This window comes from Triturus cristatus, chromosome 2_2, assembly GCF_964204655.1.
Source record: "Triturus cristatus chromosome 2_2, aTriCri1.1, whole genome shotgun sequence".
In the NCBI taxonomy this organism is placed as follows: domain Eukaryota; kingdom Metazoa; phylum Chordata; class Amphibia; order Caudata; family Salamandridae; genus Triturus; species Triturus cristatus.
In genome coordinates this window covers 1053330017-1053354062 of record NC_140582.1, presented here as the reverse complement: position 1 = coordinate 1053354062, position 24046 = coordinate 1053330017, and the positions used below count along the sequence as shown (strand labels likewise).

General features: G+C 48.5%; 1 protein-coding gene across 1 annotated transcript in view; it reads right to left on the bottom strand.

The window, feature by feature from the left end:
- POLN (DNA polymerase nu) overlaps nucleotides 1-24046 on the bottom strand; it is a 2789368-nt gene that overhangs the window by 194563 nt on the left and 2570759 nt on the right. The window contains exon 23 of the mRNA XM_085643153.1: nucleotides 12224-12355. Coding sequence (XP_085499279.1) covers nucleotides 12224-12355 — 132 coding nt within the window. The remainder of the gene's footprint in view (nucleotides 1-12223; nucleotides 12356-24046) is intronic.

Below are 24046 nucleotides of genomic sequence, written 5' to 3'. Positions count from 1 at the left end.
CAGCCATCCTGGAGCGGAGACCCAGTACATAGTCCACTATGTCTTGTTTAGGCTTTTTGAGAGGTAACTCCCATCCTTCCTTCACTAAACACAGTGGGCCTCTTACAGGGTGCCCAAACACCAATTCAAAGGGGCTGTAGCCAACTCCTTTTTGTGGGACCTCTCTGTAAGCAAACAGAAGGCAGGGTAGAAGGATGTCCCATCTTCGCCTGAGCTTTTCAGGTAATCCTTTGATCATACCCTTTAGGGTCTTGTTGAATCTCTCAACAAGCCCATTGCATTGTGGGTGATAAGGAGTGGTGAACTTGTAGTTGACACCACATTCCTTCCACATAGCTGTCAAGTATCCTGACATGAAGTTGGTACCTCTGTCAGAAACCACCTCCTTAGGAAACCCCACTCTGGAGAATACTCCTAGCAGGGCCCTGGCCACAACAGGAGCTGTAGTGGTCCTAAGGGGAATTGCCTCTGGATACCTGGTGGCATGATCCACTACCACCAGTATAAATCTGTGCCCAGATGCAGTGGGAGGATCCATGGGACCCACTATATCTATTCCCACTCTTTCAAAGGGGACCCCCACCACAGGTAGTGGTATTAGGGGGGCCTTTGTGGTGCCACCTGATTTGCCACTGGCTTGGCAGGTCACACAGGAGCGACAAAACTCCTTTGTATCTTCATTCATGTGAGGCCAGTAAAAGTGAGGGACAAGCCTGTCCCAAGTCTTGTTCTGGCCTAAGTGTCCTGCTAGAGGAATATCATGGGCCAAGGTAAGAAGGAAGCCCCTAAATTGCAGAGGTATAACCAACCTCCTGGTTGCACCAGGTTTTGGGTCTCTAGCCTCTGAATAAAGGAGCCCATCATCCCAATACACTTTATGGGTACCTTGAGCATTCCCAGAAGCCTCAGCAGCAGCCAGCTGTCTGAGGGGTTCAAGAGATGGACAGGTTAACTGAGCCTGCCCCAAGTCAGCCCTGGAAGGTCCCCCTGTCCCCAGAAACTCAACCTGATCAGGTTCAAGCTCTTCAGGGACAGTTCCTTCAGGGTTCTCTAGATCATCTTCCTGGGAAGGCTGATCATCACTTGGAGGCAGGGGGGAAGGCACAGCCTTTACCCTCCTGTTCTTCTTCTTGGTAGGTGCTTGGTCCATTGTTCCAGGATCCAAGACCTGTGGTTCAGTAAGGTACTTTTTGGCCTGTGACCTGGTCACAGCAAGGACATGTGGTGATATACCTAACATCTCTGCATGTGTCCTGTACTCCACTTCTGACCATAGAGAACTCTCTAGGTCATTGCCCAACAAACATTCTACTGGGAGGTCTGCACTAACCACAACCCTTTTGAGGCCAGTTACCCCTCCCCATGAGAAGTTAACAACTACCACACTATGTGAAGTAGTGGCATTGCTGGCATTGGTCACCAGGTAGTTCTCACCTGGTATGTACTGTCCAGGGTCCACAAAGCCTGGTGTCACCATAGTGACACTGGCACATGTGTCCCTGTAGGCTTGAACCACTTTTTCATTTATTAAAGGAGTCTGTCTGTACTTGCCCAGGTTACTGGGGCTCACAGTTAGGGACAAATCCATGTCCCCATCACAGATCAAGACTGCCTGTGTCAGGGTTCTGTCTAAGTCAGAATCTCCTTCAGTTCCCATAGTGATTCCCACTACACCCTTTGTCTGGGGACCAACACTGCTAACAGTAGTACTGGGAGCAGGTGCCTTAGGGGCAACAGTGTTGGGGGCCCCACCCTTCTTACAATCACTTGTCCAGTGAGTTGTATTCTTGCAAGATTTGCACCAGGGTTTCTTTGGACATTCTTTCTTCTTCCCTTTAGGCTGGGACCCACCCTCGTTAGTACTAGTTTGGGGCCCTGTTGAAGACTTCTGGTCTTTAGATTTCTGATCTCCACCCTTTTGGTCTGTTTTCTTCTGATCACCCCCTTGGCCCTGGTTCTGGTTCGTTTGCTTAACCCTGGTTCTGACCCATTTGTCTGCCTTCTTTCCCAATTCTTGGGGAGAGGTCAGATCTGAGTCAACCAAGTGTTGATGCAGTTGCTGGTTCTGACAGTTATTTAAAATCTGTTCTCTCATCATCAAATTGTACAATCCTGTATAATCAGATACCTTACTTCCCAGCAACCAACCCTCCAAAGCCTTAGTGGCACATTCAATGTATTCAGACCAGTCCTGAGTCTGTGTCTTCTGGGTGTCTCTGAACATTAACCTGTACTGTTCAGTGGTTAAGCCTAACCCATCAACTAGGACACTCTTCAGGGCTCTGTAGTTTCTGACATCCTCCTCTCTAACAGTGAGGAGTCTATCTCTGCCTCTTCCTTCAAAGGAGAGCCATAAGATTGCTGCCCACTGGTCTTCAGGAACCTGCTGCACTTTGCAGGCTCTCTCAAGAGCAGTCATCCATTTGTGGATGTCATCCCCACTTTTGTAGGGGGGCACAACCTTGGACAGGTTCCTATTGTCAAAGACCCTATCTTTGTCCTTAGGGACAATGCTGCCACCAGTGGGTATAGACCCACTCTCTCTAGGTTGCCTAGCCTTACTCAGTTTCTCCTCCATCAGAGCTACTTCTAACTCCTGTCTCCTGATTCTCAGCTGAGCTTCCTTCATTCTGGCCTCATGCTCCCTCCTCTGAGGGCTGGTCAACCCCCTTCTGGAGCGACCTTGAGAGCCTCTAGAGGCATGAGAAGCATTAGACTCACCTGAGTGATTCCTTTGCCTCCCAAACCCCTGGTTAAGTCCACTAGGGAGATCCAATGGGATGATCCCATTGTCAGTCCCCAGTAGCCTTAGGTTAGCTGGGCCACGTATAACACTTGGCACTGGGCTAGTTCTCCCTTCATCCCCACTACCTTCTGTATCAGTACCCTTATCACTTTCATCCTCTGTAGTATGATTCTCATCTAAGGGGTGACTATTGGAAAGGGGTACCTCAGTAGCATCTTCAGAAGGGGGGCCTCCTGTTCCAGTCCCTAAGGGGCCTAACTGGGAGGCTTTCTTGAGAGCTCTCTGATCTTCATCAGCTTGTAAGAGTTCTCTGAGTTCAGCAGAAGTAGGGTTCTTGGGCTGTTTAAGGCCCCTGATATTTGCCAACTGCCTGAGCTCATTTTGATTTAGGGTAGCAAAGAGAGTTGGTGCCCTCTGGGGCTCGACAGAGATGGGTACCTTGGACCCCTCTGCCCCCTCCATTGCTCTTAAGTGTGGGTGGATGTGTTGCAATCTACCTACACTTTAGTTTACCTACTAAACCTATCTAGTAGTTGTAGTCAGGGTGTGCTACTCCCTTAGCTCTACGACAACTAAGTTCAGTAGAACTTAAGTATATCTATCTTGTTTTATATGTACCTACAGGTACCTGTGTGATCTTTCAATTGGTAACCAAGAGATTACAATGGTAAAACACAGCAAGCTCAAATCCAACCGCTGCTCACCAATGTGAGAAGTTGGCCTGGTATATGATGTTCACTAGTTAAAGTGACCACCTTGTACCATGCCAAGCAACCCTTATGGTGTGGTTGTAAGTCAACCTTTTCGGACTAGCTGCCCTAGTGGTAGCGTAGGCTAAGCAGTCTTTGAGGCTAAACTCGTTAAAGCGTGTTAAGCAGGCTGTTTTACCAAATGTAACCCCCTTTATACCAATGAAAGGACACCACACAGATATATATTGAAAATATATATGTATTTATTTCTCAAAGTATCCCCTAGACTCTTTATGAGCACGGGAGCACAAATGGTTAAACAAGACAACGTTATAATATACAGAAGTTGCACTTTATATGGATGGGCCCTGGTGGCCACTCAAACCATATACTAAAATAGTGGTATAAGTACCACGAACAGGAAAGGGAAAAGGCCTAGGGCCTCTAGAATCGCTGGGCCTACAAGGAGCTAACTTTAGTTAGTGACCAGGAGGTCCACGGGTCGCGTGTGCAGTGAGAAAAGTTACACGCGGGCTCCCATAGGTTTTCAATGGGTGCGTAAAAGTTTAAAAGTTACTGCAGAAAGGGTCTTCTGGGTGGACTACGATCTTAAGATTCAAAACACAGACACTAGAGATGTTTCTCTACACTTGGGCACCGGAGTGCCAGCTTTACCTCACCCACAGGAAGCGGGTGCATAGGTCTCGAAGTGCGTCGGGTTTCTTCTATCGATTCAATGGAGCCTGATGACAAGGATGCTGCAGGCGGTCGGTCCAGAAGAGATGCGGTGGATCCAAGAGTGGATCGGAGTTGTAGAAGACCTGAAAGCAGAGGGGACAGTGTTCACAGTCACTAGCCAGTGACCGGCGTGGCACCAGGTAGGTACCAGGCGATGTCGGGTGCAAACAGGTGATAAGGTGTAGCTTGTCTCCGCAGCCACATGGTCCCTGAAGGTCGACGACGTCCAGGAGTCGAGTCACGAGCTGTCCCACGTAGGCTCTCGCTGTTGGCGGTGTTGGCGACTCGAAAGAAGCAAACAAGCCTTGGCAAAGGCAAGAGTCGTGGAAGCTCAAGAAAGCTGATTGTTCTGACCAGCAAGGTCAGAGGGGCTGCTCTTTTGGAGAGCAGCTAGGGCCAGTCTGGAGCAACTAGACCAGCATCGTTGATTTCAAAATAGGTCACCAAAATGGCCACTAGCCAACGGGCCAGGGACCGGGCAGGCGCGTCGAGATGCAAAGTGCAGAGGGGCCCCACGCAGATCGTGGAGATGCTGGAGGGCTCACCTTTGGTGCAGATCCTGCTCGGTGGTTGGGCTTCTCAGGACCCAAAGCACAACTTGGAGGGAGCCTCTGTCGTTGCGCTTGCAGCTTGTCGTCGGTCTTCCAAGATGGCTGGCTCCACGTGTCTCGGTGCCTCCACGGGTTCCTTCTTTTCAGGGACTGTGGATCAGGCGGTGAGAGGTCTGGAGGTCCAGGTCTTGTCGGGCTCTGGGCTCGGGCTCCGGCAGGAGGCAGCGGCAAAGCAGACGTTCAATAGCTGGTTGGTGCTTGCGTTAGCAAGATGGTCACTCCCTGACCATAGGGGAGATTTCCTTCAGTCCTCTGTGCAGCAGAGCGTCGAAGTTCCCATCTTCTTCTTAGTAGTAAGTTGATTCCAGGATGTCTGAAGTCTTAGGACACAGCTCCTACCTTTAAGCGGATTCTAGGGGCCGGACTACCTGCTAGGTCCCTCCCTAAGGGTGGGACCAGGAAGAGGGGTGGTTACACCCCCAATCCTTTGTCCAGCTCGCCCCAGGTCCGGGGCTGGTGTGCCCCAGGACCGGTTTGAACTGGCATATGCACCGAGGCTCCTTGTGAGCCTCAGGCATGTCTGGTTTCTTTCAAGCCCTACCTGACCAATTCACAAAATCCTGTCTGGGGTGGTGCTCGCACCTCCCCTGGCAGGAAACCCTTTGTCCACGTCTCCCAAGCTGGAAGGACTCCCAGCAGCAGGAGGGCAGACTTGTGTCTGTGGTGGCAGCATCCATTTTGTGGAGCTGAGGCTATGTCTGATTTTACCCGGGTTTCAGGTACTGTACATGTCGTGTCCCTCTAGAAGGGTGGAATGCTAACCCCGTCACCAGAATTGGCGAGGGGTTAGTTTTCCAATTCGTATGACACCTTACTCGACATGTTTTGATAAAGCCAAACCAAAGATAGCATTTAATCGCGAGGTTCATAATGCACTTAAGAGTATATGGTATGACGATATCTGGAAACGGTAGAAGGAAGTTGTTCCGACCACTGCAGACAGGCTCAGCTCATGCCAGAGCACCATCTCACATGGAACCAAGCACTCTGCCTTCAGGATTGTTAAGGCCTGCCATAGGAGTGACTTATAGGTTAACATGTGTCCCATTTAAGGTTAGGTATAGGTATACTACACCTAAGTAAGAGGTGGTTACACCAACTTACCCCAGCTGAGTGATCAGCCAGTTGTGTCAAATTGATAGGCCAGGCCAGGGGTGGCACAATACGTGCTTCAGCCCCTGGTAGGCCTTAGATACACCAATGCCCTGGGTACCTAGTGTACACTGGTACAGGGGCTCACTGGGTGATCCAATTCCAATTGGTTATGCACCTATGGTGCACAGTGTCAATTTAGTAGAGAGAACAGCAGGCTGGGGGTCTGATTAGCAGGCCCACAGCCTCAATATGTCAAAAACCAGTGAAGCAAAAAGCAAAAATTTGGGGTGACCATAGGATAGCAGACCCTACTCTCCTACAATATTTGTATTCGTTATTAAAAAAAACTATGGGTAATGATTTAGAGGTTCATAATTCAAAATGGGACTGTCGGCTGGGTCGGGTTGGGATCCGGATCAAAACCTCTATTGAAATGGCTGGAAGATTATTTATGGCCTCTAATTTATGTGCACAACATTATAAAACCATTTTTAATTTATATCATACACCAGTAAAAATGTTTAAATGGGGGGGGGTAAGGATGGGAAATGTTTTCGTTGTGGGTCTGATGAGGCTGATATACTGCATATTTTTTATTCATGCACGTACTTTAGTTTTTTTGGTCATATTGAGAAATTCTTGGAGGAGATATTGGGTGGAACGGTACGACTGTCCAATGCTTTTGAATTATTGGGGATAGATGAAGAAAAAGGGAGGGATTCAGTGATGTATAAACATAGGTATCTGATATTCATGGCCACTTCGGTGATAAGATTATGTATAGCCTCAATGTGGTTACAGAGGGATGCACCATCTTTTGAACTTTAGCGGGCTAGATTTTTGGCATCCTTATATGCGTTGAAAGGTACGCGGAAAAAGAAACTAGGCCAGGAAATATGGGGACCAGTGATGACCTATATGAGTTTGTAAATCTCAACCTTATGTGTAAAAGTCTTTTGTTTTATCTTGTTAATATTGGTGTTGCTGCTCTGTATTTATTCGGAAACCCTGCCTGTTTCTTTGTGGGTTTTTTTCTTCTTTTTATTTTTTTATTTTTTACCGCTGACGTGTCCCTATGTTCTAATTTCTTTTCTCTTCTCTGTACATTCATGGATTATCAATAAAATCATTAAAAAAACAAAAAAACAAAAATGGGTCAACGGAGAGTAATACAATAAACAAGTGAATATCAGGGTATGGGGGAAATATTATGCGGTAAAGAATTGCAATATCCAATGATGGTCAAGTGGTTGTAGGGGCAATGGCTTTGAGCAGCAATAAGGTAGGAATTTGTTCATTAGGAATCTTTTGACTTCCAGCTTGAAGTCGGTCATTGAGGAGATTCTGCGTACTTCCGGTGGCAGAGAATTCCAAATCTTTGGAGCGGCGCTGGAGAAGGCTCGGTGGCAAGTCCTCTTTTTGTTAAAGATTTGCGGTTTCAGGAGGAAAGTGTTAGTGCTTCTTGAGGTTCTACCTCCACAGGATAATACAAGCTTTTGCGCTAGATACCTGGGGATTTTGAAGTGAAGGGCTTTGTGCGCCAGAACCGCAATCTTTAACTGGATTCGAGCTTCGAAGGGCAACCATTTGAAAGATTTTAGGACTGGGGGTATATGCACATATCGTTTCGTACCTGTAACCAGTCTAGCTGCAGCGTTCAGCGATGCCCTTAGAGGAGCCAGGGTGTATTTGGGGAGACCACAGAGTGTAGTGCTGCCATGGTCTATTCTCGGTAAGACAAGCGCTTGTACCACATGCTCGAAATCATGTTGCGGAAGGAATGGTTTGATATTCCTAAGTGTCCTCATCAAGTGATTTGTTCCCTTACACACTATGCTGATATGATTCTTCATGTTCAGGTGCTTGCCCAGGGTGATTCCGAGAGATTTGGCTGGGTTTATAATGTGGGACGGAGGCGAGATGAGAAGGAATTCAGTTTTGGAGATGTTGACCAGGAGATGGTTCTCAGTTAACCAATTTTGAGTAGATGTTAGGGTAGAGTTGAGTGAGATGATGTTATCCAGTGGACCTCATCCAGACGTAGCAATGAAGCGCTACTGACGTGGAAATAGTTCTGCCCAGAGAGTCGGGGGTGTCCAGCCCACAACGTATTGTCCCTCCTGGCGGCAACAGCCTGGGAGAGCACTGCCTGGGCCTCCTCTGGACACTGAGGCAGCACCTGCGCCACCGTATCCCACACCGAGTGGGAATAACGGCTCAAGAGACATGCAGTGTTTACGGACCGCAGTCCTAAGCTGGCGGAAGAGAATTTTTTTTTACCAAGGTGGTCCAGCTTCTTGGATTCCCTTTCCAGTGGAGCGGTAGGGAAGGCGTTTGGAAGTGAAGGCTTGGACTTCCAAGCTTTCCGGGGTGGGGTGTTGGGAGAGGAAAGGGGGTCACCCGGATCCTGGCGTCGGGCAATCATCCTGCCCACGGGAGCCCCCGAGTTGGGCCTGGACCATGTGCCCAAAAGGACATCGGTGAGGGCCTCATTAAACGGCAGCAGGGGCTCCGAAGAGCTCGCAGCCTGTTGAAGCACCTCTATCAGCAGGTTAGTCCTGACCGCCACCGTAGGAAGCTCAAGGTTGAGAGCCTCGGCCGCCCTACGCAGCACCACTGCGTATGACGCTCCCTCCTCCGCAGCCACGGTAGGAGGAGACAACATGCCAGGCCAGGGGAAGTGTCGAGACCACTGGCTTACCCCAGTTCCTCTCGCCAGTCCTGGTCAGAACCTAGCTGGTCAAGTAAAGGGTCACCTGACCCCTCCCACTCATCCTCCTCATTGTCTAGATGCCACTCAAGGTGAAAAGATTCTCCAGGAGTGAACAGGGGCACAAAAACCCCACCCGACGCCGGTCTGGCTTCGCGTCCACGTCGAGATGGAGGCCGGGGTAGTGGTGCCGTCAGAAGCGGTGCCAGTGGAGGCATAATGAGGTCAACCAGCGACGATCCGGATCCAGGCCTGGATCCAAGGGGGTCCTGCAGCACCGGAGCCACCAGCAGCAAAGACCTAGGCCCCCCAACCGAGTCCGCGGGGCCCGAAGGCGCACCGGCAGGGTCAGTCCGCCCAAAGATGGCATGCATCACCTCGTAGAACATACGAAGCTGGGCGGGAGTCGCTCCGGGTCCCGGAAAGGGAGGAAAACTTAGAGTCGACTCTGCGGGCTCCGTGCGCGGAGCCGCAGGAGGGGCACCACCCACGTGCCTCATCGGATCAGCCAACCAACAAGGAGAAGTCGAAGAGCGACAATGCTTCTTCGACTTATGCTTCGACTTACCCGAAGAGGTGGAGAAGTGTGACTCAATGGTTAGAGCGGCAGGCCCTGATGCAGAGGTCTGGCCCGGACCAGGTTTCAATTTCCGCCTCGGTGGGTCTTGGGCTCAATTTCCCCGGACCCGATAATTCTCGCCTCGGTGCCTATTCTAATCATGGGTCCCACTCTGCAACTCTGGGCAATAGCTTGCTTAATCTCCACAACGGCCCCAACAGCGCTAGGATGCCTGGCTTCACCTTGGGGGTGCCCAGGAGTGGGCACTTCACTGGGAACGGCCAGGAAGGGTTCCACAGCGGTATGTGCACAGCGCCTGAGAGACCCTTTCGGGGGTGTGCGGAGCGCTATATAAATGCACTACATTTACATTTACATTTACCCGACCCAGAGTGCGAAGACTTCGAAGATTTGGAACCGGAATGGTGATGGCTCCATGACCAGTCCCTCGACCTCCCTCTCGACCGGGACCTCGAACGGCGTGGAGCCGACTGCTGGTGCTCAAGCAGCTTTCGGGACTGCTCCCGCAAAGCCTTCAGTGCCATCGACTGGCAGTCGGAGCATGACTTGGGGTCGAGGTCATGCTCCAGGGCAAAAAAGACACGCGGTGCGGATCCGTCACTGACATTATGCGATGACAGGATCCGCAGGCCTCGTGCACCGTCAGAGTTGAAGGCTCGAAAAAGAAGTTGACAAAAGTCGATTCGAGAAAAAGTTAGTAAAAAAATGACTGTGGTACCGCTCTTCCCGGATCTGTGCTGGCTGGCGCGGAAAAAGAAAGAACTAACGTCAAAGCATGAGGGCGGCATCTAAGTAGCTGCCTCAACGTTATCCCGGTGACCACGATGCCAACAATGGACGCGGAGCCGGCCGACGCACAAAGGTACTGCTGACAACAAAAAAAAACTTTTAGGATCCAGTCTGATGCCTGGGGGTAATTCTAAGGTAAGGAATCTATAACTAACGTGTTTCTTTCAGATGACCCATTTGCATGCAGATGGATAGTGATGGGAAAGCTACACTCATCCTGTTTGATCTCTCTGCCACTTTTGACCCCGTCGACCATCATGGGTTAATCAAGGGACTAGAGACAGTAGGAGTAAAAGAGTTTGCCCTAACCCTGCTCACCTCTTTTCTCTCTAACAGACAGCAGAATGTGACATGGGTAGATTTTACCTCTGAATCATTTTCTCTCCCTTGGAGAGTTCCACAGGGCTCCCCGCTGTCCCCTACATTATTCAACATCTACGTCACCCTCTTGGCAAAACTCATTTGAGCCTATGGTTTCTGTGTGATATCTTACGCGGGTGATACACAGATAGTTGTATCCATTGCATCTGACGTAAACTCAGTGGCAAGTCAGTTCAACAACTGTCTGGCGCACATCATCAGGTGGATGCATGGGAATTACCTAAAGCTAAACACAGATAAAATGGAGGTGATATTGTTTGGGACCGGCCCCTCTTTCAGGGAATGATTCCTGGTGGCCAGTTGATGCTGGTCCGTATCCAGATCCTTTAAAAAAAGCAAGGTATCTTGGAGTACTGTTCGATGATCAACTCTGTTTTTCTGAACATATCAACCATATTGCATCCTCTTGCTTTTTCTTTCTAAAAATCCTGAGAAAGATTTCCCTGTTTATTCCACTAGAGTTGCAAAAAACTGTAATAGTCGCCCTGATTTTATCCAGGATAGAATAATGAAATGCTCTCTATTTGGGAATTTATAAAGGTTTGCAGTCAAAATTACAGTCTCTGCAGAATGCTGTAGCCCGAGTACTGCTAAAAATTCCCAAATTCAGCCCCATATCCGCCAGTATTAAAGACCTCCACTGGGTGCCTGTCCAAGAGAGGATTACATTTAAAGCTCTTTATTTGGTGCACAAGGCTCTGTATGGGGGTGGGCCACATGGCCTCCAAAAATATTTCATCTGGTATGTCCCCCAATGGGTCTTAAGGTCTGCCAATGCTGGTCTTGTTCCTATCCCCAGGATCAGAAAGGCTAAGTAGGGTGGTAGGAGCCTATCCTACTGAGCATCTAAAATTTGGAATGCGTTGCCCAACTCCATCAGATCTCAATCTTTTAGGAAGCTGCTCAAAACCTGCCTCTTTTCCCCTAAGCCTAAGTAATTCTTCTCCTAGCTCAGACAAAGCATTGCTTTTTTAGCACCAAGATGCCTCAGCATACGTTGCGCTTTAGAAATGTTGTACTTACTTACTCATTAGTTTAAATATATGTATCCAACTAACAGTGCTGATCAAGGAGAAGGGCAGAATATCAACAATAATAGGTAGAAGATGATGACAGCCTCCAAAGCCTGCATTGGGTAAATTTCTTCTGTTTTGTCAAGTAGCCTTTAAAAACAAAGGGGCTGATTTAGAGTTTGGCAAAGAGGGTACTCCTTCGCTGAGGCAACAGAGTACCCGCTATACCAAACGGAGGGTCTGCCATCCTGATTTACAGACGGGTGGAACTTCAGTAAGTAGATAGCGGAGACTAAACTGTCTCCACAGCCTACATACCTCTCTGACGGTCTGAAAGAGTAAGTACCATCGGCGGTTTGGCCATGTGTCAGCCGGCCTGATACAGAATGGGTGGACACAAGGCCAGTTTTTTCTTTTACAAACCGCCAACCAAAACATGGTGGTAAGTAGTAAAAACCTTTCAATGACTCCAATTCCAAGAGAGAAAACTCCCATGTTATGGGAGGGGCTATTAGTTTTTTTATTTTTTTATTTGGGATTAAGTTTTTCAAAGCAAAAAAAAGAAAATGAAAGTGTGCCGTGCGGTGCCGCCATATTTTCAGAACGGCACGGCACACTTTCAATGCATTTACAGGAACTGCTGTGACAGCGGCTGCTGTAAAAGGTAGGGATGTTCGATGAGCCTGCAGACATCTCTAAATCTGGCAGGAGCAATACCCTCTCCATGGTGGGAGGAAAGTACTCCGCCATGACAACTGTACAAACATCATTCGCCAAACTGTAAATCGGCCCCAAAGACTTGTAAAATGCATATTCTTTCAAATAATAATGTACTACTAAAAGTATTTACACACAAACTTTCCAGTACCTGTATTCCGACACTGATGTATTGTTTTCTGTGTAAATTCATGGATCATTCTATACTTCTGTAAGAAGCTCTCAATAATATCACCAGCTTGGACCGGAGTAACTTTTAAGCATTCTGCGAGGCGTTCTTTACCTAAATAATTCCAAAACCAAAATGTAACTCTTCACATATTATTGGACATCTACAATTTAACAAGATTAAGTATTCTGCTAGCGCTACTCTTGTCTTGTAATTGAAATAAGTTGCCCCTGGACAACTAAATACAACAGTTGTTTAGGAAACTCCTATGTCTGGAAATATGCTCTCCAGGTGACCTGGAGCCGTATAATCATTTCATTATTACTGGTGTAGAAGAGGATTAAGTGACTGTTTTGTTTTGCTATAGTAAGTTTTGTTAAAATTAGGCAACAGTTGCTGCTGAGGTTCTTGGAGCTACACAGGAGTTAATAAAATAAAAATGAATAAAATAATTCATTCATTGAATGGCCATGTTTTGGTAATAATATAGAATAAGTAACCTACCTTTAGTAATGCTCTTTCTGGTGAAAACGCTAACTTCAGATTCCTCACCTTGTGAATGTCCCTAGACACCAGATTGAATCCAGAAGCTCTTAGAGTAGTCCCCAAGCACTGGCATGTAGTGCCGTCACCCCCTGTCACAACTCTATGCCACCTCTAGACAGGATAACAGGAAGTCATAGATAAGATGGACCCCTCCTGCGTGTGGACATAATTTGTCTCCTTTTTTTCCATTCCCATAGAAGCTCAACATGGCTGACAAAACTTAGATTGTACTGGCAGTGTGCAAAAACTAATTTGGGACTTTATTATTTCTAAAAGTCCGCTCCACATAACAGAAGGGGTTGTATTGTGAGCAAGGAGTCTACGGATAGATACAGCATCCACCAGGCAGAGCTTTACCGAATGTAAATAACTTTTTATCCTGATGGATTATTCTAGCCGCAAATTCCTCTCTTTGTGACTCATTCCCAAAGCAATGCCCTTGTCAAAGAGGTGTAACCTTCAACAAGAAGTCCTACAGGAGTGAGCAGGCAAAATCACCCTCCCTGTGGACATGAGAATCGATTCAGGAATACCTGGTGAAAGCATAGAGGATGTTCCCATTGCTGTCTGGCAGATATCCAAATTTGAAACCATCTGAGCTAGGACTGTTGTAGTGGCTTTCACCCTTTTGGAATGAGCCCTAATCAGTCAGGGAATTGTGAAGCGCGGTACTCACCTGTGAGGGTCTCAAGGCACTGGGGGGGGGGGGGAGTGCAGTTCCGAGTCAGCCGAAGAGCCAGGTCTTGAAGCTCTTCCTGAAAGCGTGCAGAGTAGGGGAGCGTCTGATGTTGACCGGGAGCTCGTTCCAGACCTTAGCCGCGACGTAGGAGAATGCTCTTCCACCCACTCTGGTTCTGCGGAAGAGCGGGGCTTCTGCTAGGGTGAGGTCGGCAGAGTGGAGGTTTCTTTTGGGTACATGGAAGGAGACTCTTTTGTTGAGGTATTTGGGTCCGGTGTTGTGGAGAAATTTGTAGGCGTGGGTGAGTAGCTTGAAGGTTACTCTCTTCTTGACGGGGAGCCAGTGGAGGTCTCATAGATGTTGGGTGATGTGCTCATGCCGTAGGATGCCGAGGACAAGTCTGGCTGCGGTGTTCTGGATGGTCTGGAGTTTGTGTAGCAGGGATTTCTTGAGTCCAGCATGGAGGGCGTTTCCATAGTCCAGTCTGCTTGTTATGAGTGCGTGGGTGACAGCCTTTCCGGATTCAGGGGAGTCCATTTAAAGGTCTTATGGAGGATGTGCAGGGCGTTGAAGCAGGTTGAAGCAACGGTGTTGATCTGGTGGGTCATGGTGAGGGAGGAGTCTAGTATGATGCTGAAGTTCCGGGTGTGGTCTGTAGTGGTGGGGGGCTTGGTGAGGGTGGTGGGTCACCACATTGTTGTCCCAAACCGAGGGGGTCGGTCCAAGGACAAGGACTTTTGTCTTCTCCGAGTTGAGCTTCAGACAGCTGTTGCTCATCCAGGATGCAACGCCTTTCATTCCTTCCTGGAGGTTGAGTCTGGTGGCTTTGGGTTCCTTCGTGAGGGAGAGGATGAGCTGGGTGTCATTGGTGTAGGATACTATGCTGAGTCCATGATGTCTGACGATGACGGCAAGGGGGGCCATTTACATGTTGAAGAGCTTGGGACTGAGCGATGATCCTTGGGGTACTCCGCAGTTGATCTCTGTGGGTTCGTAAATAGGAAAGGCGGGAGTCTGATCGTTTGGGTTCTGCCGGTGAGAAAGAAGTGGAGCCCATCGAGGGCGGTTCCCTGTATGCTGGCATCTGGAGTCTGGCTGTGAGAGTGCAGTGGGAGACGGTGTCAAAGGCTGCGGAAAGGTCTAGTAGGATGAGGGCCGCGGTGTAGCCCTGGTCGAGGAGCATGCAGATGTCGTCAGTGGCGGCGAGGAGTGCAGTCTTGGTGCTGTGGTTGCTGCGGAATCCGGATTAAGAAGAGTCGAGGATGGTGTTCTCTTCGATGAAGTTTGTCATCTGGGTGTTGGCGATCTTCTCGGTGACTTTAGCTGCGAAGGGAAGGAGAGAGATGGGTCAGTTGTTTTTCAAGTCCATCGGGTTGGCAGAGAGTTTCTTGAGGAGGGGCTTGACTTCTGCACGTTTCCAGTCGTCGGGGAAAGGGCCGATTAGAAAGTGGTGTTGATGGTGCATTGTAACTCGGGTGCTATGGCAGCAGTGGCTCTGTGGAAGATGTGAGGTGGGCAGGGGTCCATGGGGGCTCCTGAATGAGTGCTCTTCATGGTCATGGTGGTATCTTCAGTGGTGACCAGGGTCCAGGCGGTGATGGTAGGCTGGCTGTTTTTGCTGGAGGGAAATGTGGTTTCTGGAGTCTGTTCGCTGAAGTTGTCATAGAGGGCCTTGATTTTCAGGTGGAAGTAGGAGCCGAGCTTGTTGCAGAGGTCCTGGGAGGGTGTGACGTCCATGGCTTCGCTAGGGGGTTTGGTGAATTGCTGGCTGTTGCCGAAGGGTTCCTTCGCGTTGCTGGGGTTGGTGAGGATTTTGTTCCGGACGAAGGCCCTTTTGGTGGATCTGATGAGTTTGTAGTATTCTGTCATGGCGTTCTTGTAGGTGGTCTGGTTTTCAGTGTTTTTGCTGTTCCTCCATCGTTTTTGGAGACGTCTGCAGGTGCATCTGGATTCTTGGATGTTGGTGGTGAACCAGGTGGCCTTCAGGGGGCGTAGTCTGTCAGGGTTGCAGTGGGGTGCAAGGTTGTCTGCGCAGTTGGTGATTCACCAATGAGGTTCCTTTGCTGCAGAGTTGGCGTCGGTCATGACGGGGAGGGAGTCGTGGATGAGGGTGGAGTTGCGGTGCTGCTCTGTGACCATGCTCCAGTTCCTTCATGGTGGGCAAGGTGTGGGTTTGTGAGTGGTGGCAGTGTTGAAAGAGAAGTGTACGCAGTGGTGGTCCGTCCAGAGGGGCTGCGTGGTGTGGCAGAAGCGGATGTTGTTCCCTACTGCGAAGATGGGGTCGAGGGTGTGTCCTGCCTTCTGGGTAGGGGATATGATGAGCTGTTTCAGTCCGATGTTGGTGAGGTTGTCCAGAAGGGTGGTGACGTTGGGGTCGCGGAGGCTGTCGAGGTGGAAGTTTAGGTCTCCGATGAGTATGTAGTCCATGGAGGTGATGGCGTGGGGTGTGATGAGGTCGGCAATGGTAGTGGTAAACAATGTGCAAGGTCCCGGGGGTCTGTAGGTGAGGGTGACGTGTAGCGTTGTTCTGGGGCTGGTCTGGATCTGGAAGTGGAGGTGTTCGGTGGTGGAAGGGGAGTCGCTCTCGCTGGAGGTGGAGTTGGAGGGATCTCTTATGTGCGATGGCGAGTCATATTCCTGGGCAGCTGAGGCGGTCCTTCCTTTGGATTTTGTATCTGTCAAGGATGGCGGTGGCGATGTCGGGGGTAGGGGAGGCGTTGGTCCAGATTTCCGTGAAGAAGGCGACGTCTGGCGAGAGGGTGTCGAGAAGGTCCCAGATCTCTACAGTATGTCTAGGCAGTGAGCGCACGTTGAGGAGGATGCACTTCAGGGCTTCGGTGGTGTTGACGTCCGGCATGGGTGTGGCAGTCTTGGGGGTGCAGAGGATGGTGAATGATTGTCTGCAGTGTCGGCAGGAGAACTGGCCGTGGGTGGTGTTTGGCGTAGACAGCTGGCAGTTGTTTTTCCTTCCTGGGTTGACTGCGAGGAGGGCTGCTAAGTCGTAGCGGTGGGAGGTCAGAGAACCAGGATCCCTGGCACTGGTCACGGATGGGTTGCGGACGGGCACAGATGGACTTGCCTTTGGCGTGCCAGCGGAGTGACAGCACAGCGGCCGCCATTAAATAGGGAAGGGGGAGGAAAGCACAGCTGGGAGGCGGGAGCCGGACCGGCAGTGGGGAGAGGGCACGGGGGCAGCAGCAGTGGGAAAAGGCAGCAAAACGGTCACAGATGACAAGGAAAACATGTACAACGAAAACAGGCAAAATAGGCAGAAATACAGAAAATAACAATACACAGGCCCAATAACAAGACGATAACAAAGACAGAAGGAAGAGCGAAAAACAGGCAAAGCTACAGAGAAAGACAACAGCGGATCAGCAGAAGAGCACGGCTCTTCCACTGGACCATTAGTGATGAGGCACAGGCAGGAGACTGCAGGTGGAGGAGGGCCTCAAACACCTACCTTCACAAGGGCAGGGGCACAAAAGCGGAGCTGCTGGGGCAGACAGCAGGGACTCTGGCCAGGAGGTCAGAGGTCCTGCTCAGACACCCGAGCAGTGGCCTACAATAAATAGGTAAGGAGGAGGGAAGCGCAGCTAGGAGGTGGGAGCGGGAAACGGCAGGGGGGAGGGGCCGTGGGGGAAGCAGCAGCGGTAAAGGGCAGCAAACGGTCTTGGAGGATAAAGGACACAGGTACAAAGAAAACAGGCAAAATAGACAGAAATACAGAAAATAACAATACACAGGAACAATAACAAGACAATAACAAAGACAGAAGGGAGACCGAAAAATGGGCACAGGGGCAGACAACAGCGGACCAACAGAAGAGCACGGCTCTCCCACTGGACCATTAGTGGTGAGGCACAGGCAGGAGACTGCAGGTGGAGGAGGGCATCAAACACCTACCTTCACAATGGCAGGGGCACAAAAGCAGAGCTGCTGGGGCAGATGAGCAGGGACTCTGGCCAGGAGGTCATAGGTCCTGCTCCTAAAGCCCAAAGGCACTCAGGTCTTTGCTTTTCAGCTGAGGCATATCATAGTTTTATGCAGAAGACAATTTACCATCATTAGGTCAATTTCTGGATTGCCTTTCCTTTCTGCACACATTGTCTATGACTAATCAAGAAAAGTAAAAGCAGGTTAAATAAATCACAGTTAAAACATTACTTACCCACCATATTCCTCAATCTTACTACAGCCAAGATGAATTTATGGACCATTATACAGACAAATTTCGATTGCAGTAAATGGAGGTGAAGTAGAGCTGGCCTGCACCTGTTGATATTCCGGGACCTAACTAATGGAATTAACAATAGTTTCCTAGGCACAGTATACAATTTACAACAAAAAATAAAAATGTAACATAGATTGTACTGACAGGAATCACAGGGGAATAACTCAAGGCCCGCTTCTTCATGAATGTCTCTCTGGTAAGAGACCAGGAGATGGAATATATTACATCTAAATATAGGCAGAATCTCTGGTGGTGATGTGGTAAAAATAAAGAGAGGGCTCCATTGATCTGTAGAGACTAAAATTTGAAGAGCAGCCACTCTCTTCTTGTTAAGCTCGTTAACTCTCCTTCTCCTTTCAACATAACAAGGAATTTTGTTTTAAATAGAGCTTTAGCTGAAGCGCTCATATCCTGAGGACTAATGAAAAGTTCAGGTATCCCTAACATATTAAATTGATCTTTGACATATCTCAACCACAGAATGATATGCATGTAGTCATGCCGTGGGCAATCAGTAATTATGTCTTCATTGACATTGATTTCACATTTTGACCAAATGCAAAGCCATAACATGAGTGGCACTAGCTTGATATATTCTTCCAGATACAATAGGGTCTAGCTCCATATGGCAGGCATAAGTGGGCACACTGGTAGAGACAGATTACATTCTTCTCAAGAACGCATTCTTGCTGACCTGCAAGTGTAATGTGTTACAATACCCCCAAAGCCTGCACCAAACATCAGGACAGAAGTAAATTGTGCTTCTTAGGTATGAACCATGGCCTCTAGGGGGTTACTAGAGGCATGCCTGCAAACCATGGTATGAGTCTTAGCTATATTAGTTGCCAAATCTAGGCCACTCATGAACAAGACAAATCTGTCCAATAACCTCTGAAGACCCACATCAGTTCTTGAAAGTAAAATGCAGTCATCTGCGTATAACAGTGCAGGGAGACTCCTTGCTGCCACCCTGAGCATATCCCACTCCCCTTTTGTTAAAAATGAGTCAAGATCATTAATATATAAACAAAACAGAAAAGGGGCCAAAACACACCTTTGCCTCACACCACGCTTGATCGTAATTGGGTCTGTGTATTTACCATTAGGCCCATATCTGATGCACTCAGCCACCTCTGCATGGAGTTGGCCTAAAAAATGCACTATTGGGGTGATCAGTCCCATTGCTATAATTTTTCCTCATAGCTTTCCTTGGTTAACACCGTCAAATGCAGAACTGAGGTCCATGAATGCTAAGTATAAGCATCCGCTCTTCAATTTTGTATACTTGCTGATAATTAAATGACGGTTCAGACATTGATCTACGGTCCCTAGACCTTTTCTGAACTCATAATGGACAGTAGAGAAAATTCCCTTTTCTGAGACCCAGATCTCTAATCTATCCAGTAGAATTCTGTCCAGTACCTTCGCTGTTGAATCAACTAAAGATCTAGGTGAATAGCAATGAGGGTCAGCTCTGTCACCCTCCTTATAGATGGGGACAATAATGGAATTTTACCATGAATTAGGAAGACCTATGGTGACTGAGCTCCTTAACACATTGACAATAAAGGGAGCCCATACATCAATATTGTATTTAAATAGGCTAAGTGGTAACTCGTCGGGCCTGGGGCTTTTTTTCTTGGGCTCGTTCAATCACAGATCTTACCTCCCCAAAGTGATAGGTGCAAGGGCACTGCTGCGGCGTGTGCAGTCATCCAGTGTTGTGGTACAATGTCTATCGTACACCTTTGAGAAATGCTCAACCCACATATGTGGGGAATGGTCGTATACATGATGGTACTATGACTCTCTCCCAAAAAATGGGAATTTACAGTTTTCCAAAAAATGCGGATATTTTTCCTTGTGCTGGCCTAATGTAATTGCTCCCAGGCTTCCTGCCTTATAGCAGTCTTCCTTCTTTTTATCACCAGTTTGTAGTTCAATCTACACAGCTTCACGTCCTCCACATCCCTACGTGACCACATAAGAGCATGCCCCTTAAAACCATTTCTGGCTTCTTACCTCCCTGCGGGTCTTTGTGATTGTTAAAAGTTATGTTATAAAATACTTGTAACGTGCACAGATACTCAAGAGTGTCCTGGCGCGGAAAGGGACCGTAGCAGTGTATCGCAGTGATTTAAGTGGGCAGATTAAAAAGAAGGGTTTTTAATTGTTTTTTGAAGAGCCTAAGGTCCTGAGTGTTTCGCAGATCCATGTGAAGGGAGTTCCATGCTTCCGCAGCTTTGACGGAGAGAGAGTGACCCCACCCAACCTGCGAAAGCAGGGGACCACCGCCCACCGTTATGTGGCTGAACGCAGAGATCTGCTGGGGGCATAAAAGGCAAAGCGCCTCCTCAGATACGTTGGACCTAGTCCATGCAGCGCTCTGTGAGCCAGAGGGAGAGCTTTAAATTGCACTCTCTGGACCACAGGAAGCCAATGCAAGTCTCGCAGATGTTGCCTAATGCTATACCTTCCTGAGATATTCAACAGAAGTCTGGCAGTGGCATTCTGTATGGCTTGTTGTTTTTTTTGCAGTTAGCCCGGAAAGCCAATGTCCAGGGCGTTGGCATAGTCAATGCGAGACAAAATGAGGGCACGGGCCAGCAATTATTTGGCTGGCCTAGGTAACAAGGGGAAAAAACATTCTAAGAGATTTGAGAGTACCAAAGCATACCCCCGCAAGTTTCTTAATCTGTGCGGGGAACCTCAGGTCCTCACCAAACCAAACCCCCAAGTTCTTCGCTGGACTACCCACTGAGTTGGGCCGAGGGTGATCCGAAGGCCAAAGGGACTCCCTAAAAGAGGGAGGGAAAGATCCATACAGGAGGACCTCCGACTTGTCCTCGTTGCACTTCAGTTGAGCACGTGCAAGCCACTTGAAGACAGCCGAGAGACATTTCTGGGCAGTTTCTGAAGACAGGTCGTTATCCTTGAATGAATTAATGAAAAAAATATTTAATAAAGCGCACTGTCGCCAAGCGGCTTCCTGGCGCTGAGAGCTCTGACCATCAGTCACAAAAGACAGCCCAAGGGATTTAACAGGAATACGCCTGAGAGAACAGAAGGGTTTTCAGCGCTTTGCGGAAATGGGAATAGATGGGAATAGAACGCATGGAGAGGGGAAGACTGTTCCAGAAACGGGGGGTCAAAACAGAAAAACGGGTACCTCCCGTTCTGCACTTACGGAAGCGGGGAACATTGAGGAGGGCCAAAGTGGAGGAGCGAAGAGTGCGGGTGGGGATGTGAGAAGAAATAAGAGAACAGATAGGGCAGAGCGGGCGTGAGTCCGAAAAACAACGCAACCCAATTTAAAAAGAGATCTCTGATAAACAGGAAGCCAGTGAAGGGACTTGAGTGCAGGGGTGATGTGATGAGTTTTGGGAAGGTGGAGGATGAGATGGGCAGCCTGGTTCTGAATAGCTTGTAGGCGACGTGTTTCATAGGCTGGAATGCCCACATACAGGCTGTTCCCATAATCAAGGCGAGAAGTGATCAGGGCCATGATGATGATTTTGAGGGCGTCAGAGGAGAAAAAGCGAGAGATTTTTCGGATGAGCCGCAGAGATAAAAAGCAAGAAGATACAACAGAACTAATTTGGGCGTGCATGGAAAGGTCGTGACTGACCTTAATACCCAGGGTTCTAACAGAAGAAACAGGTGCAGGAGAGGGACCAAAGATAGGGGGCCAGAAGGCAGAAGACCAAGGACTAGATGAGCCACCCGTCAAGACCAACTTGGTCTTGTCCGGGTTAAGTTTAAGATGATTGAAGCTCATCCATTCAGAAATGAAGACCAGAGTGGAGCGAAACTTAGAAAGGGACAAAGAAGAGGAGGAAAGATCAAAGACGACCTGGAGGTCATCTGCGTAATTATACACAGAGACCCCCAGATCGAGAAGAGAAGTAATAAGAGGGTAGATGTAAAGATTGAAAAGAAGAGGGGAAAGAGAAGAACCTTGAGGGACACCACAGGAAACCAGGCGGGTGGGGGCAGAAAAACCGGACAGATGAACCGCTTGAGAACGTCCCGTAAGAAAGGACGCGAGCCAGGAGAAGGCAGAGCCCCGGATGCCCGCTGCGCTGACACGGTCGAGGAGGATGGAATGGTCAACCGTGTCAAACGCAGCGGACAGATCGAGGAGGACCAAAGCTTGAGGAAGAGACGAGTCGGCCTTTGATTTCAGCTCATCAAGAACTGCGAGGACCACCGACTCCGTGGAATGGCCTGGGCGGAAGCCTGCTTGATGGGAAGCCAAAAGATGGATCTCCTCAATATAAGGCAGGAGGTAACGTGACTTTCCAGAATCTTGCCGAGATAGGGGAGAAGGGAAATGGGCCTAAAATTAGAGGGAAGGGAGGGATCTAGACCAGGCTTTTTAAGAATGGGCAAGACAAGAGCGGATTTAAAAGATGAGGGGACTAAGCCCAGAGAAAGGGAGGCATTGAGAAGGGAAAGAGGGGGAGTGGGGCAATTAGTGAATAGCGCTCTCAAAATACGTGCCGGGGCACGGTCGGCCGGAGAGCCAGACTTAATATTAGTGAGCAAAGTAAGAAATGAGTCTAGAGAAATTGGGGGAAAAAAATCGAAAAAAGAAGAAGGCACAGGAGGAGCAGGAGAAAAGGAAGGAGGGGGTACAGAAGGAATGTTGGATTTGATCTTAACGATCTTCTCAATGAAAAAATCGTTAAGGGAGGAGCAGAGGTCCTGAGAGGGGATGAGACTAGAATTGGCGCGGTCTGAGATCGCCAAGTCATGAACCAAAGAGAAAATCTCCTTGGATTTATTGGCAGAAAAAGCAACTTTCTCAGAAAAATACTTGGTTTTGGCCGAAAGGACGGCTCTCTTGTATTCATTTAAGAGACGTTTATATTGAGCCCGAAGGACGGGACAATAATTGCGTCTCCAATGACGCTCAGAACATCTAAGGTCCAATTTAAGAACTTTAAGATCAGTGTTGAACCATTTATGAGCATCGTGAGGACGGACGGCCTTAGTTTTCCTGAGGGGGGCAACCCGATCGCAAGAAGAAGACAACCAGGTGCTCACCGCTTCAGCTTGAGAATCCAAAGAAAGCTCAGAAAGGTCAGGGATAGAAGAAGCAAGGGAGAGGGAGAGGGAATTCAAATCAACCCGGTTCCAACTACGTGCAACAAAGTTTTTAGGTAAGGGAGGTTTATCAGGGACACTGTGAGAAGTTGGCCTGATGTATGATGTCACTAGTTCTAGTGTACAACTTATATCAGTCCAAACAACCCTTGTGGTGATTGGTTGTAAAGTCAACCTTATAGACCAGCTATCCTAGTGGTAGCATGGACAAGAGCAGTCTTAGGCTAAACTCTGAATGGCATGTGAAGCCAGCTGTGATACCATATATAATCCCTTGAATACCAAATGAAAGGACACCACAACAGATATATATATAAAATAAAGTGTATTTATTCTAGTCAAACCCTCAGCACTCTTTATGAGATTAGAGGTAAGTACAACACAGTCTTATTTAAGCATACATTAAGTCACACAGGTAAGTAATACAGTTAGGCCCTAGGGGCCACGCAAACCATATACTAAGTAAGTGGTATAAGGACCACTGTCACGGAAATAGGATAGGCCTAGGGAATCGCTGGGGCTACACTACACTAGCAACAGTTAGGAAGTGGGAGGCCCACGGGATTCAGGTGCAGAGTGGAAACACTCACGCGTAATGCGTAAAAGTCGATAGAAGTAGTAGTTGTTAGCAATTAACAGTTTAAGGACACTTCTGAAGCAGCTAGAGAGTCGAGACTCGGAAACTAGACCCTAGGATAGTCACTACCCTTGTGAGCACCGGAGTACCCAAGTTACCTAGCCCACGGGCTGCGGGTGCATAGGTGTGAACTTGCGTCGGGTTTCGTCGTGGACTTCTATGGATGCCTGAAGGAAAGTTGCTGACAGGCAGTCAGTGAAGAGTGTCCGGTGGATCCCAAGGCCGGGATCAAGAAGAGAGGAGACCTGCAAGCAGAAGGGACAGAGTCAAGGTCACTAGCCAGTGACCACGTGGAACCAGGAAGGAACCAGGGGGGAGCAACCTTTACAACGCAACTTTTACAATGCACTACCATTACAACGCATTTTTTACAACGCATAATCCATTACAACGCATGACATTACAACGCATGACACTACAACGCATTTTTAAAAACTACCTTTACAACGCATTCCATTACAACGCATACTACCATTACAACGCATACCATTACAACGCATAATATTACACTATACTATCCAACACTTACCCTACTGATGCACCCCCTGGAGTTAGAATAGTAATTTGTACCCCTATACTATCCAACACTTACCCTACTGT